Consider the following 14942-nt stretch of genomic DNA (forward strand, 5'->3'; position numbering starts at 1 on the left):
CGGAGGCGAGGTACTCGACTGGTTCCGAGGATTCCTCACAACCCGCACATATCAAGTACGCTTCAACTGCAACCTCTCTAAAACATGGAGAAACCCATCAGGCGTTCCACAGGGGTCCCCACTATCCCCACTACTCTTCAACGTCTATACATCTTCACGGCATGCAGCTGGCCCGGCGGGGTATAAAAGTATTCAGTTATGCGGATGACTTTACAATCATTATCCCGTTCATCACGTCTCCCTCTGAAATCACCCCCACAGCAACAGAAGCGCTAAACCTGATGGAACAATGGACCACAGAATTCAGACTGAAGCTCAATTCAGATAAAACTAAATTCTTTATAGCCTCGCCACACCCACATATCACGACAAAATCAATACACATTAACAATCTTAACTACCCCATTCAACCAACAATGAAGGTTCTGGGGGTATTACTGGACCAAGGTCTAACTATGAAAGACCATGTGGACTCCCTAGTCAGAAAAGGGTTTTTTACTCTCTGGAAACTTAGGTCCATTAGAGCATACTTCGACACCTCAGCATTCAGAATTCTAGTACAATCCCTAATACTAAGCCACCTTGACTATTGCAACATTACCCACCTGGCCATCCCCCGGAAGCAAATGCAGAGACTTCAACTGATACAAAATGCAGCAGTCAGATTAATTTTCGGGCTGCAGAAGTCCGATCACATGACCCCTTCCTACCGACTCCTGCACTGGCTGCCAATGGAGGCACGTACGAAGTTCAAGCTGTGATGTCTCTGCTTCAAGGTATTATCTGGCCTAGCCCCTAAATACATAACAGACCTCTTCTCATTCTCAACCAACAGACATGAGAGAAGAACACACCTGAAATTCGTTTCCCCACCGGCTAGAGGATGCAAATATAAGAGATACCATCAACAACTTCTATCGTATCAAGCAGCCTTATGGGGCAAAGACTTAGAAAAACTAATTACACACACAAACAACTATGGTGAATTTAGAAAACACCTAAAAACATTCCTGTTCTCGAAATACCTAGGTAACGATTCAGGACAATAGCCCCCTTCGTAATCCCACCCAGATCTGATCTTGTAAACTGTTAACCTCTGATCTCTAACTATGATTGCTCCATTCAATTTATGGAATTTCTCTAATTCATTGTAAATCGCACGGAACTTCACGGTCCTGCAGTATATAAACTGTTGCTATTATTATCTCTGTTGTTACTATCAGATGTTCTCAGCTATACTCTGTAAGTCGCTGTCTGTACAGTTTCTCTTCGTTGTGAACCGCCTAGAAGTCGCAAGATTGTTGGCGGTATATAAGAATAAAGTTATTATTATTATTATTATTATTATATTGAAGTTATACAAAGATGACCACAGAAGACTTGGAAATGAGTAGGTTTTGAGATTTGCGATTATATTGTAAGTCATTCATGAATCGGCCCCCAGATGTAGTCTCCCATCATGTTCTCATTATATTGACCTTGTTAGCGGTGTTCAAAGTCCAGTATATCCTGGTGGAAGCGCTCACCTTGCTACTCTCAAGATGAGCATTAAGGGCGTGGACTTTGAGAGACATCTTACAGCCCATTTTACGGTAATTCTTCAACCAGCTCCGCGTAGTTTTTTGCCTTGTGATTGCTCAGGAAGCCCTGAACAACGGCGACAAAGCTGTTCCAAACCACTTTTTTCTTCCTCGTTAGCTTCTTGGAAAATTCCTTACACTCCAGGATCATCTTTACCTGTGGTCCAATGAAAACACCAGATTTCACCTTTTGCCTCAGACAGATTAGGGAAGATGTCTTGAAGGTATTTGAAGGCTTCTAACTCCTTAGCTATATTATGAAAACTTGATTAACACTATGTAACACGATTTTTGTTCCTGGGCAGTAAATGTAATTTCCTAATTACTCATGCCTAAAAAGTATAGAAAATGTACCTGTATTTTATTGTAGCCACTTAGATCTGTGATATGCTATAGCGGTATATCAAATATTATAATAAACATAAACATTAGCTAGAGCTCTGACAAATTGTTTCATTAGACCCAGTTTGATGTGCAGAGGTGGCATCAGCACCTTCTTGGGGGTACACTAGTGGTTCCCAAAAAGAACTTGGTCCGCTGTGACCAGTCCTACCTTTAGTAGTGTGCCTTTGTGTCCCTGTTGTCCCAAAAGAAGATATAGCAGTGAAACTTGATAAAACTGCCTTGGAGACCCATTACGAATAAGCAGCAAGAACAAAAAAACCTCAGCTATCCACTGGAGAAAATACAAACAGCCTCCATCTCTCTAATCCAGACTGCTAAATCATCTTCTGCACTCGAACTGGGAAGCAGAGATCTGCTAAACTAAACTAAATCTTAGGTTTATATACCGCACCATCTCCACAATCGTAGAGCTCGGCACGGTTTACAGAAGTTGTGATGGAAAGGAACTCCAATGGAGGGTTAAAGGATTAAAGTGTAAAGAAGGTTAGATGGGTGTAAGATGCCGGAGAAGAAGGAAGTGTTACATTTTTGAGAATAGCCAAGTTTTCAGATGTTTACGGAAAATTTGGAGGGAGCTTGAGATTCAGAGTGGGGAGGTGAGGTTGTTCCAGAGCTCAGTGATTCTAAAGGGGAGGGATGTAGCCTCCCCCTCCAGGAGATGTGTTAATAAGATATAATCTCCTGCTGCCGCAAGACCAGTCTCGCAATAACAGCTGCAAAATGTCAGAGCTCTTATCATGAGACTGGTCCCTAAAACTTCCCCCTACATTACTAACATTCTCCCAATCTACTCCTGACTCCCCCCTCCCCCCCAAGGCACAATATTTGCATGGTCCAGTATCTCTCTCCCACAGGTATACTTTAACTCTGGTCTTCTCTCGGTTCACGGCAGCAGCAGTGATACTCATATGCAGCCTGCATGCTACTCTGCGTCTTTCCCTCTGACCAGTCCTGTTCCTTCTGATGCAACTTCCTGTTTCCATAGGAGTACAAATAGGGAGAGAGGAGGGAATTGCAAAGATGCCAAGGGTGGTGCAGTGGTTAGAGCTACAGCCTCAGCACTCTGACATTATGGGTTCAAACCCCATGTTGCTGTGACCCTGGGCAAGTCACTTAATCTTCCACTGCCCCAGATGTGAGTCCATCAGGACAGATAGGGAAAAATGCTTGAAGTACCTGTATGTAAACCGCTTTGAGTGTGGTTGTATAACTACAAAAAGGCAATATACAAGTCCTAATCCCTTTCCCTTTCATTTACCATGCAAAGGATTGAGACTGAGGGCCAGAGTGAGATTTTTCAGAGGGCATATCCAGGATAATCTAGAATGATTTAAGTGTAGTATTGCTTTGCAAATGAGTCAAGGCAACATTAAATGATACTGGGTTTTCTTTGGAGACTCTGAAAGAATATAGACAAAGTGAGGAGCAATTTGGGTACATTTTTTTATAGCTGAACATTGTCTTCCACCCAGTAGTTAAAAATATGTACATCGGTTTCACATCACAGGTACTTGCAGTAAAGGAAAGAGGGACAATGCAGGAAGATGCAGTAGGCAGGAAGGTGTGCTCAGATTTCTTCTTGCTTTTCTAAGGCTTCCCTCATGAAAGCAGTGATCAAGTTCAGTGCACTGGTGCTGAAGAGTGAAAAATAGGGCTGAAATTTGGCATCTCTGGTATTGAGAGAAGGAGAGCTGTCCAACTGCAGGCAGGGCAGAAAGGGAGAGAGAAGGGAGGGAAATGCTAGGGGAAGACTGTGCAGTACATTTTATTAACCATGATTAAGTGCAGCCTTAAAAAGGTGAGTACATGCATAGAAGATAACTGTATGTAAAGGCACAATAGTGCCTATACGTCTTTATAATGTACAATTCCTGCAGAAATAATACTTAGACTGAGGTTGTTGACATTTTAAGCCTGCTCCAAGCCAAATCTAGTGACACTGAATAACTGGAACTTTTCACAGTCACTGGAAGTTATCCAGGTCTGGGCATAGTTAAGACTGATTTTTACATGCTCTTCCTTGTCCAGTTATGGGGCATTGAATATTGTCGGTGCCTGGGTAACTTATGTGTCTGCTCCTATAGTGTCCTCAGACCAACTAGATAGTGCCACAGCATTCAGAGCTGGTTAAGTGTCACTAAATATCTGCACCTGCGCTGGTCAGTATTGTTTAATTGAAAATAGCGCTGAACATCAATCCTGTGGATTTATATTTCTTTTTTAGCAAGTGTCTCCCTTAATACTGCTTTCGCTGTTGATCAAAAAATAAATTGTCTTTTTGGTTTGGTTTTAAACCTTTCAATAATATTTGATTCAACCACATTATCGTGAAATTTGTTGTCTTTTCAGGTATGACTACAACAATTCCTACACAAAGAGGTGTGGCCTAAAATTTCAAAGAAGGATTACACAGTAAGTTGTTTGTTTTGTTTTTTTTTGTTTTTTTGTTCATGCTCTAGCTTTCTGGTTTTAAAGATGATCTTAGAACTGGGACTACACTGTTAAATGAGATGTGGAAACAAGTGACAAAAAATTGTCTTCCCACTGCACAAAACCATTATTAGACTTCAAGGTTATAGAATGCACTTCAGGGAATTTGCATTCAAAAGGGGGCATCCAGAAAGTAGGAAAAAGGAACCGACATGTATTGCAAGCAACGACATATAAATGCTTCAATAGCTATCTAGACTGTGGCATGAGGGTACTAACAAAAAGATCACAAGAGGGTATTCAACATAGTTCATAGAAACATAGAAATAGACGGCAGATAAGGGCCACGGCCCATCCAGTCTGCCCACCTCAATGACCCTCCCCTACCTTTCTCTGTGAAGAGAACCCACATGTCGATCCCATTTTGTCTTAAAATCGGGCACGCTGCTGGCCTCAGTCACCTGAAGTGGAAGGCCATTCCAGCGATCCACCACTCTCTCGGTGAAAAAGTACTTTCTGGTGTCACCATGCAGCTTACCTCCCCTGAGTTTCCATGGATGCCCTCTTGTAGCCGTGGGACCTTTGAAAAAGAAGATATCTTCTTCCACCTCGATACGGCCCGTGAGATATTTGAACGTCTCGATCATGTCTCCCCTCTCTCTGCGTTCCTCGAGAGAGTATAGCCGCAACCTATCCAGCCGTTCCTCGTACGGGAGGTCCTTGAGTCCTGAGACCATCCGGGTGGCCATTCGCTGGACCGACTCCAGTCTCAGCACATCTTTGCGGTAATGAGGCCTCCAGAATTGTACACAGTATTCCAGATGGGGTCTCACCATGGATCTATACAATGGCATAATGACTTCAGGCTTATGATTGACGAAACCCCTACGTATACACCCTATGATTTGTCTAGCCTTAGATGAAGCCTGTTCCACTTGATTGGCAGTCTTCATATCTTCACTGATGATCACCCCTAAGTCCCGTTCTGCTACAGTCCTTGCTAGGATCTCGCCATTAAGGGTGTAAGTTTTGCATGGATTTTGGCTGCCAAGGTGCATGACTTTGCATTTTTTGGCATTGAAACCTAGTTGCCAGATCCTAGACCAGCGCTCCAATAGGAGTAGGTCGTGCTTCATATTGTCGGACATTGAGTTTTTGACCGTTGCACTCCTTTCTACTACATTGCATAGTTTGGCGTCATCTGCGAATAACGTTATTTTACCTCGAAGCCCTTCTGCCAAGTCTCTTATAAAGATATTGAACAGGATCGGGCCCAAGACCGAGCCCTGCGGCACTCCACTGATCACCTCCGTCATTTCAGAGGGGGTGCCATTCACCACCACCCGCTGACGCCTGCCTCCAAGCCAGTTCTCAACCCATTTTGTCAAAGTGTCACCCAATCCTATAGAACTCATTTTGCTCAACAGCCTGCGATGTGGTACGCTATCGAAAGCTTTGCTGAAGTCTAAGTACACAATGTCCAGGGGCTCCCCAACATCCAGCTTCCTCGTCACCCAGTCAAAGAAGCTGATCAGGTTGGATTGGCAGGATCTCCCCATAGTAAATCCATGTTGACGGGGATCCCGTAGATTCTCCTCGTCCAGGATCGTATCCAATTGACGTTTGATTAGAGTTTCCATCAGCTTGCTCACTATTGATGTGAGACTCACCGGTCTATAGTTTGCAGCCTCCATTCTGCAACCTTTTTTGTGGAGTGGGATGACGTTAGCCGTTTTCCAGTCCAACGGGACTATACCCGTACTAAGGGAGAGATTGAAAAGCGCGGACAGTGGTTCCGCCAAGACATCACTTAACTCCCTTAGCACCCTGGGGTGTAAGTTGTCTGGCCCCATCGCTTTGTTAACCTTGAGTTTAGACAGCTCACAGTAGACACTGCCTGGCGTAAACTCGAAGCTACTAAATGGGTCTACTGGACTATCCCTTGTCTGTAGCAGAGGGCCAGATCCCGGCTCCTCGCGGGTGAAGACCGAACAGAAGTATTTGTTTAAAAGTACAGCCTTTTCCGAGTCCGCTTCTATATAGTTCCCGTCTGGTTTCCTGAGGCGTACTATCCCGCCTGTGTTTCTGTTTCTGTCGCTAATATACCTGTAAAAGGATTTATCGCCCTTCTTGATGTTCTTCGCTAACGTCTCCTCGTTTTGGAATTTGGCCTCTCTAACTGCTGTTTTGACGGCTCTTGCCTTGGCCAGGTAGTCTTCTCTCGAGTCCTGATTCCCTGATTGTTTGTAATAAATGAACGCTCTTTTCTTCTCTTTTATGAGGCCCGAGATCTCCGCAGAGAACCACTGTGGCCTATTGTTCCTTCGCCGTTTACTTACTGATTTTATATATCGGTTGGTTGCCTCCTGTATGGTATCTTTCAGAGCTGACCACATTTCTTCTACGTTATCTGTTACCGCTTGGTTTTGTAGCGCTTGATGGATGAATTCCCCCATGCCCTCGAAGTTGGCGTCCTTGAAGCTTAGGACCTTGGTCAATGTGTTAGATTTGGCGAACCCCTTTTTGAGATTGAACCATACCATATTATGGTCACTGGAGGCCAACGCTTCGCCCACTGAGACCTCTGTGACACTTTCGCCATTGGTAAGTAACAGATCCAGTATTGCCTGCTCCCTTGTTGGCTCCAGTACCAGTTGTTTCAGTCTTGCTCCCTTCATAGAGTTCAATAGCCTCCTGCTGCTGCTGGATGCAGAGGAAAGTGTGTTCCAATCCACATCAGGCATATTGAAGTCACCTAACAGTACTGTATCCCCTCGCAAGGTGATATTCTCTATGTCTCCGATCAATTCCATATCCAGGTCCTCCTGTTGTCTTGGGGGTCTGTATATTACGCCTAGATACAGGCATTTGTCTTTCCCCCTGGCCAAATTTACCCAAAGGGATTCCCCTGTGTACCTGACATCTGCAATTCTGGTGACTTTAATGTCACAGCGAAGTAAATTGTAGCCTGGTATGACCATGTCCCATCCGTGGGAGTCAGTGAGCCAGGTCTCAGATATCACCACCACATCCAGGTCAGCGTTCCTCATTTCAGTCTCTAATTCTAGGATCTTGTTGCCCAAACTGTGGGCGTTGACGTACATGGCTTTCCATGTCGCATGTTCGCTTTTAGTGCTAGTTTTAATGTGAGCATCTACCCCAGACACAGAAATGTGTGTACCCTGTGGGGGAATTCCCACTTGAGCTATTTGAACTTTTTTGGTACAATTTGCAAGGTGTGTACCCTCCCTAGACTCCGAATAACAACATGTACCCACCCCAGACTCGGAAATGTGTGTACTCGCCCCAGTCCCGGACCTAGAATTTCGGTATCCACTTACCCCAGTCTCCAAAGAGTGTTGGCAGCCTAGCTCGCCAGGTGGGTTGATTGAGCCTGTACCCTCCCCCAACTTACCTAGTTTAAAGCCCTGTGAAGTAGGCGGGCTAGTCGGTGTCCTAGGACGTTCTTCCCTCTTCTGGTCAGGTGTAGCCCGTCTGATCCTTGTAGTCCTTGTAGCGCCTCTCCATGGTGCAGAAACCCGAAGTTCATCTCCTTGCACCATCCTCGCAGCCAGTCATTAGCCCTCTGGATGCGCTCATCCCTGGCTCTACCTTTGCCCCTCACTGGGAGGATCGAGGAGAAAACCACCTGCGCTTCCATCCTCCTCAGCTTCTCACCCAGGGCTCTAAAGTCTTCTTGTACGCTCTCCTGGGTGTTCCTGGCAGTGTCATTTGTTCCAACGTGGATGAGAAGCATAGGGAAATGGTCCTGGGGCTTGATGAGTCTGTCCAGGCAAGCGGTTACATCCCGAATCTTGGCCCCCGGCAAGCAGCAAACCTCTCTTGATTGTAAGTCCTTCACAGAGTTGATCCCTACTGAGAATTTGCAACAGATCGTTCTAGGGCAAAAGGCATATGAGTCTTGAACCATTGGATTATTCACTTTTTGTGGGTTTGAGTAGAAGGCATCATCTACATTTTTTGGCTCCACCTCTCCTATGTCTGCACTGTGCTCTGCTCCTGAGTTTCTCCTTCTACACATGAGGTGAAGGTGTCTTTCTGCTCTGCTTGGTTTGTTATTTTCAGGCTTTTCGTCTCATTTTTAGAGGCTTCTTGGTGCTACAGAGGTCCCCAGATTACCTGGGGAAGCTCTGCCTGGGTGAAGACACAGATTCTCACTGTCAGAGGTCTGTAGTTGGGAGAGCAACCCTTTTTTAGGGCACCTACCTAGCCAGCCTGCACTAATAATTTTGGTGGCTCAGGGCCTGTTCCCCCTGGTAATAAACTCGCTCCTGGTTGTTACCGGAGCTAGAGCGCAGGCTGTTTGGCATCTGTGCCAATCTCGAGGACTTTATCTATTGCTGGCTGCATTCTCTCTACCCCCTGAAGACACATAAGGAGCTGTGGGCGTGGGAAAAGAGGCCCAATGGTCTATCAGTTGCCTGGAGCTGATGGCTGTCCTCAGCGCTAGTGGCGTTTCGTCTGCTAATGGGCAAAGTGATTCACATCTTATACGCCACCGCCGTTACATTATCAAAAATCAAAAGGCAGGGGGCAACATGCAGCAATCCTCTGGCTATGGAATTTCACCGGATATTGAATTGGTCAGAGAAACACCTGTAGATGATATCTTCAGCACACATTGTGGGAAAGCTGAAGGTACAGGTGGATTTTTTTCAGTCTGAATCTGTAGAGTGGAAGTTGTTGGAAACAGCGTTCAAAGTGATTGTCCAGACGTGAGGAATGCTTCTTATGGACCTCATGGTCACTGGCAGGAATGCCCAAGTGCCCCGATTCTTCAGCAGACACAGAGACGGGGCATCGTAGGGAATAGACGTTCTCCTGCAGCCATGGCCGCAAGTTCCGATTCTGTACATTTTTCCACCATGGCCAGTGATTGGCAGTGTGTTACGTCAAAAGTACCAGCACACAGGTCTAGTGATTCTGGTGGCTCCAGATTGGCCTTGTCATCCTTGGTATGCAGACCTTATCCGGCTGTTAGCTGGTGAGCTAGTAAGGTTGCCAATGATGCAGGACCTTCTCTCTCAAAGGCCACTCAGGATGGAGGATCCCTCCCACTTTAGTCTTACAGCCTGGCCATTGAAAGATCCAAGCTCAGATGTAAGGGCTACTTGGACAAGGTTATAACCACCCTTTGAAAGCAAAGAAGCTTTCTACGTCCACGGTTTACACTAAGGTATGGAGAGTTCGACTCTTGGTGCACATAGCATTCCATCTCGCTGTTTCAGTCATCTCTTCCACAAATTCTGGCGTTTCTGCAGGAAGGTCTGTCTAAAGGTCTATTATGCAATTCCCTTCAGGTGCAGTTAGCAGCTATAGCATATTATAGAAGTTGGATATCGCATACTTCCTTTGCTTCGCAGCTATGTGTAGTATGGGTTTTTTTTAGGGGAGCTAATCGTATTAAGCCTCCTTTTAAGGAAGGTTTGTCCTTTGCAGCGGGCTCCATTTGAACCACTGAAGAAGGATACTCTTAAGGATCTCACAATCAAGGCGGTGTTCTTGTGGTGATCTCCTCAGCTCGAAGGGTCCTGGAGTTGCAAGTGTTGTCCTGTAGGGAGGGACCCATTTCTCCATTTTTCTGCAGATGGAGTGATAATTTGCATGGTTGATTCCTTCCTACCTAAGATGGTGTCAAGAGTTTCATGTATTTACAGTGATACATGAAAGGAATTCAAGTGTTTGTTTTATGTGATCTTTTAAAATTTCTATGTTACACTTGTTGATATATGAAAATGAATAATAAAAATTTAAATCGAAGAGTTTCATGTCAATCAAACTCTTTTTTTGCCCTCCTTCAAGGAGGAGGATTATGGACAACAATTACACTCTTTGAAGCTGCTAGACATTTGACAATTTCTGCTTCAATACTTGCAAGTTACCAATGAATTTTGGATATCTGATCACCTTTTTGTCATGTTCTCAAGTAGTAACAAAGGGGGCCACAGCCCCTAAGCCAACAGCAACGCAGTACCTGGTATGGTGAATTAGAGAAGCTACCGTTTCTGTATACATTTTGTTGGGTCATTTGCTTCCGGCAACATTTACTGCTCATTCTACCAGAGTGGTGATGACATTGTGCGAGGAGTCACTGTTTTATTCTCTGGAAGAAATTTGTCGTGCTGCCACTTGGTTTTCCCATCTCACATTCTCCAAACATTATCAGTTAGACATGGCAGCACGGGCAAAAGCCATTTTGGGGGAGTCTTTGGGGGTGCTTTTGGGGCCCTCCCAACATAAGGAATGCTTTACTACATTCCACTAGTCTCTGGATTCATCTGCTGCTGGTGCTAAGAAACCTATGTCTTACCTGATCATTTTCTTTACTTTAGAACCAGCAAATGAATCCATGGTCGTACCCTGGTGTTCATTGTTTAGGTCTGGTCGAAGGTTTAGCAGGAATATTTTCTTTTTTGTTAGTGTTTGCAGTTTGGGTTTTAGAATTTTGTATTTTATTTCTCAGTTCAGTGTGGAAAAGGAATATATATGTTAGATATTTGTTCTAATATATGGAAAAAAGTCCCAGTAGTGTCACTGAGAGATAGAGTGTGGGGAGCAGCGTCGGAGCTAGCGAAAAACCAAGATAACTAAGATTAATAATTATTAATGTGATATGAGGATCTCAGTGTGGATTGTGAAATCAAATCAAACGATAAATCGTTCAATATTATAATCCATGTGAGGGCACCAACCCAACACACCACACTATCATAGAAATCTCATTGTGTGATCCTCAATAATATAGCTTATGCGGGTGTTGGCGATATTCAGCCAGGGCTCACATAAGATAAGTGGATGAATTTAAGACAGCTCAAAAGCTTATCAACCACTTATGCAGGGCCCATGTAAGTAGGGGTTTTTCCTCTTTTAATTCTGAAGCCCCCTCCCCCCCAAATGATGCTTTCCTCCTGCCCATGGCAAAAACCAACCCCTCCCCCCCTTGCTTGCCCATCCTCTCTCAACTTGTGGGTCACAAGGAGCAGCAAGGGTTTGAACCTATAACCTCAGAGTGTTGAGGCTGCAGCTTTACCAAATATTTACCTGAACTTCCCTGAAACTGAAATTAATCTGACACTATAAAAGAAAAGGAAACACTTAGTTAAAGAGAGATCTTTATTGAACATTTTAAAATAAAACGGAGGAACATTTATTTGAAAAACACTTACCTGTAAGTTTTGGAAGTCTTAAGGTTTAAAATCGAGATTAGCAATCCAGTTAGTGATGTAACTTAAACAGCCCAGAAGGTTTTCCATTGGGTGGGATAGTAAATTTTAAAGAAATGTGGAACAAATGTAAATAATAGTACTCTATATAATTTATGCATGTACAAATTCATTTTGCCCATGTGCCTATCAACCTGCAAAGTATGATGACATCAAAGCATGGTGCTTACTTTTCTGTTAATTGATATTATATTATAGATTCCAGTGCAATAGAGATGGTATGCTGAACCAAGGGTCTTGCTCCAGCTCCCGCAAGTGTGTTGCAGGAGATACTGATCACTGTTTTCAGCACCTTCTCCTTCTCCTTGCTTCACTGCGGCCCCAAGTCAGTTATTTTTTCTGGAAGCGAATCTGAAGGAGTAACTTTGATCTGCTTGGTCTTTTTTTTTTCCCAAGTATTTTTTTGCGTTTTTTCATGGAATTTGTGTTCCTGTTCAGCTCCAGTGACTGCCTAGCCTGTGTGAGAGGAGCAGACTTCGGTCTGCAGCTGACAGATGGATCCTGCGAGGACCTGCTCAGCCAGCCTGCTTGAACAGTGGAGCTCAGTGGTTTCCCCTTCTGTTTGCTCACTCCTTGACTTGATCAGGAGTGCTTGCACATAGTGTTGGCAGCATTTTCCTCCCCCCTCTTTGTGGCGTTTGGATTCTGGGTTTGAGACTCAGTTTGGCCGTGGCCCAACTGGCAGCTGAAGTGTCAGAAGAGGCAGTTTTATTGGTGTCAGAGGTCCTCTCCTACTTCCAGCTACTCTGGCAGGCTGTTACAGCCCACAGGGCAGTTTGGGGGTGGGGAAAAGATCTGAATTTGCTGTTTTTCTGGTGATAACTTCTTATAGCTTTGTTCTGCCACCCCAAAAATAAAAAAATTGCTGGTTTTTGTGGGCCTCCGGTGGAGATATAGCCGTTTGGGAAATCCTGGCAGTGACCATCTTGGATTTTTCCCAATTTGAATTTCAAGTTCTCAGATTTTTTCAAAAAGCCTCATTTTTGATTCTACCCACCAGAGATGGAGTCCTCAGATTCTAATAACATGAATTCATATGAAGTTTGTGCAGGATGGGCACCGGAAGAGCACCCTTGCACTGCATGTTCTGCTGGGAAGACAGGGACCTCAGGTTCAGCCTCTTACCACATTATTAATGCTGCCAAATGACTGTTGGGACTGTTGGGGGATGATTTTGCCCTTTGAGTCCCGTAGTATAGCGCCAGTGCTTAGTAAGGGCATTGATGTCCCCAAAGCTGGAAAATTTATGCTCAATTCCCTAATGAAGCTTTTTGCAAAACAGGGAGCCCTGTTGGAAATTGTGGTGACATTGTGCAGGCGGTGGAGATTGAATAGCCATTTTGCACTTTGCTTATGCTCTACTTTGCGGGTTTTTCCTGCTCCTGAAGCCCAGTACTACGAAGACTACTTTCAGATCAGATAAGTGTGAAGATTTGACATATTTATACAATAAGTGAAATGAGAAAAGTATTTTTTTCCACTTGTCTTTGGAGTTTTTGACCGAGGATGTGTCTTCCTGCCTTAATGTTTGAATATTAACTATTGTCTAATTGGGAGTGATATTTTAAGTCACCCCTACTAGACACTGAAGTCTTTTCTCCATTTTGAATATTATTGAGGTCAGAATGTTCTGTTATATGTACTGCTGGGTGGAATATTGGATGTATTTTGTTGAAGATATTATATTAACATCCTTTCTTGTTTTTTGTAAAATACCCATTTATGCACATAATTGACTAGAATACCACCCTTTACAAGCTTTCTCAACACCTTAAACTAGGCAAATTCTTACACAATTATCCCCATAACTTTTAACATTTCCAATGACAGGAAACTTGAAACAAAAGCACTTATGAAATTGTCAACATCTGTCCATTGTGTAAGTGCTTTTGAAAAATAGCTCAACGGAGATTTTATAATAAATTCTGTTTGCATTGTCTTGCATAATCTTCTTTTGGACATTTCATTTTTTTAACTTCATATTCTAAAATTCTCTGGCTATACGGTACCTTTTGTTTAGACTAGTTCCATCAATAGAGATGCCATGAAATGTGTTCAGAATACAAGCTGCTTTTTATTGTACAAGTTAATGACTTGAAAATTCATAACATTATTATTAAAACAGATAATTCTTCATTAATGATCTAAATAAACTGGTTTGTGTTTTTGTTTTGATTGCAGTTGAATGACGGACACCACATAAACTTGTTGGGAACTCATCAAATACAAGATACCAGGAAGCATTGTTTTTGGTTACATCCTAACCAGCTACAGTATATTCAGTGCTTAAGAAAATACAGCCTGTGGTATACTTCAGATGCATTAATTAGTGGGTCATAGAGTACTCAGGTAAAGTGGACCATCTGCCCACTCTTTTGCTTACAGGGATATTTGAGCTGCTAATATTGATGACTTCAGCTACAGACTTGTCTAGGAAGTTTCTATGAGCTTTCCATGGCTTTGACACTTTATCACATATTGTTTTTCAATACATGTTTTTATCCGTGGTGTCTGGTTTTTAATACTGTGACTTTCTAGCATTTCAGCTGTTTATTATAGGTCCAAAGGGCCTTTTTTATTTCCTGTATGCTATAAACACTGATTAATTTTGAAATATATTATTCCTTAAATTGCTTCTTCATTTTTTGATTCTTTAATTCTAGTACAAAAGGTGCAGTAGGCTTGACAAGTGGAAACCTAATCTTCTCATATTATTAAATAAAAATATTCTTGAAGCAATATGTGTTTGATTTATTTTTCTGGTCCGGTTGGAGAGATTTATCAAGACTGATCCCAGAATTTTTCCTTAATATTTAAAACAGTTTGGCTATTGCAATGGTGACCCAATAATTACCGATCTCCTTCCTGACAATTTCAAAATCCTTACACTAAACCGTGAGGGAAAAAAAGGAGGAGGATTAGCAATTCTTCTCTAAGAAGGATTTGAGTTCGAACTTATGGACTCCAAAACATCCAACCAACTAGAAATCCTAGCCTGTAAAATCAGTAACATCCACTTAGAAGATTCCCTCTCATGCATACTATTCTACGTCCCACCGAAAAGTTGGTCAAAAGCCAAAGAGGACTTTTGCGAATTCGTCCTACACAACTCTCTTAGTTCCTCCTACAATATTATCGCAGGAGACATAAACCTACATCTCGATGAAGAGGACAACACAGACACAAAAGAATTCAAAAACTTCCTATCCCTACTTAACTACAACCTCCCTCCCTCCGCACAAACTCACGAAAAAGGCCATCATCTAGACGTAGTAGCCATGTC

At 43.3% G+C, this 14942-nt stretch overlaps 1 protein-coding gene across 1 annotated transcript in view; it reads left to right on the top strand.

Moving 5' to 3' along the window:
- The window catches only part of LOC117360498 (zinc finger protein 568-like), a 32806-nt gene extending 18514 nt beyond the window's left edge, over positions 1 to 14292 (top strand). The window contains exons 4-5 of the mRNA XM_033944327.1: positions 4335 to 4397; positions 13841 to 14292. Of these exons, the coding sequence (XP_033800218.1) occupies positions 4335 to 4375 (41 nt within the window). The 3' untranslated portion in view covers positions 4376 to 4397; positions 13841 to 14292. The remainder of the gene's footprint in view (positions 1 to 4334; positions 4398 to 13840) is intronic.
- The last annotated feature ends 650 nt before the right edge of the window (positions 14293 to 14942 follow it).

This window comes from Geotrypetes seraphini, chromosome 5 (assembly GCF_902459505.1).
Source record: "Geotrypetes seraphini chromosome 5, aGeoSer1.1, whole genome shotgun sequence".
NCBI classification, from domain to species: domain Eukaryota; kingdom Metazoa; phylum Chordata; class Amphibia; order Gymnophiona; family Dermophiidae; genus Geotrypetes; species Geotrypetes seraphini.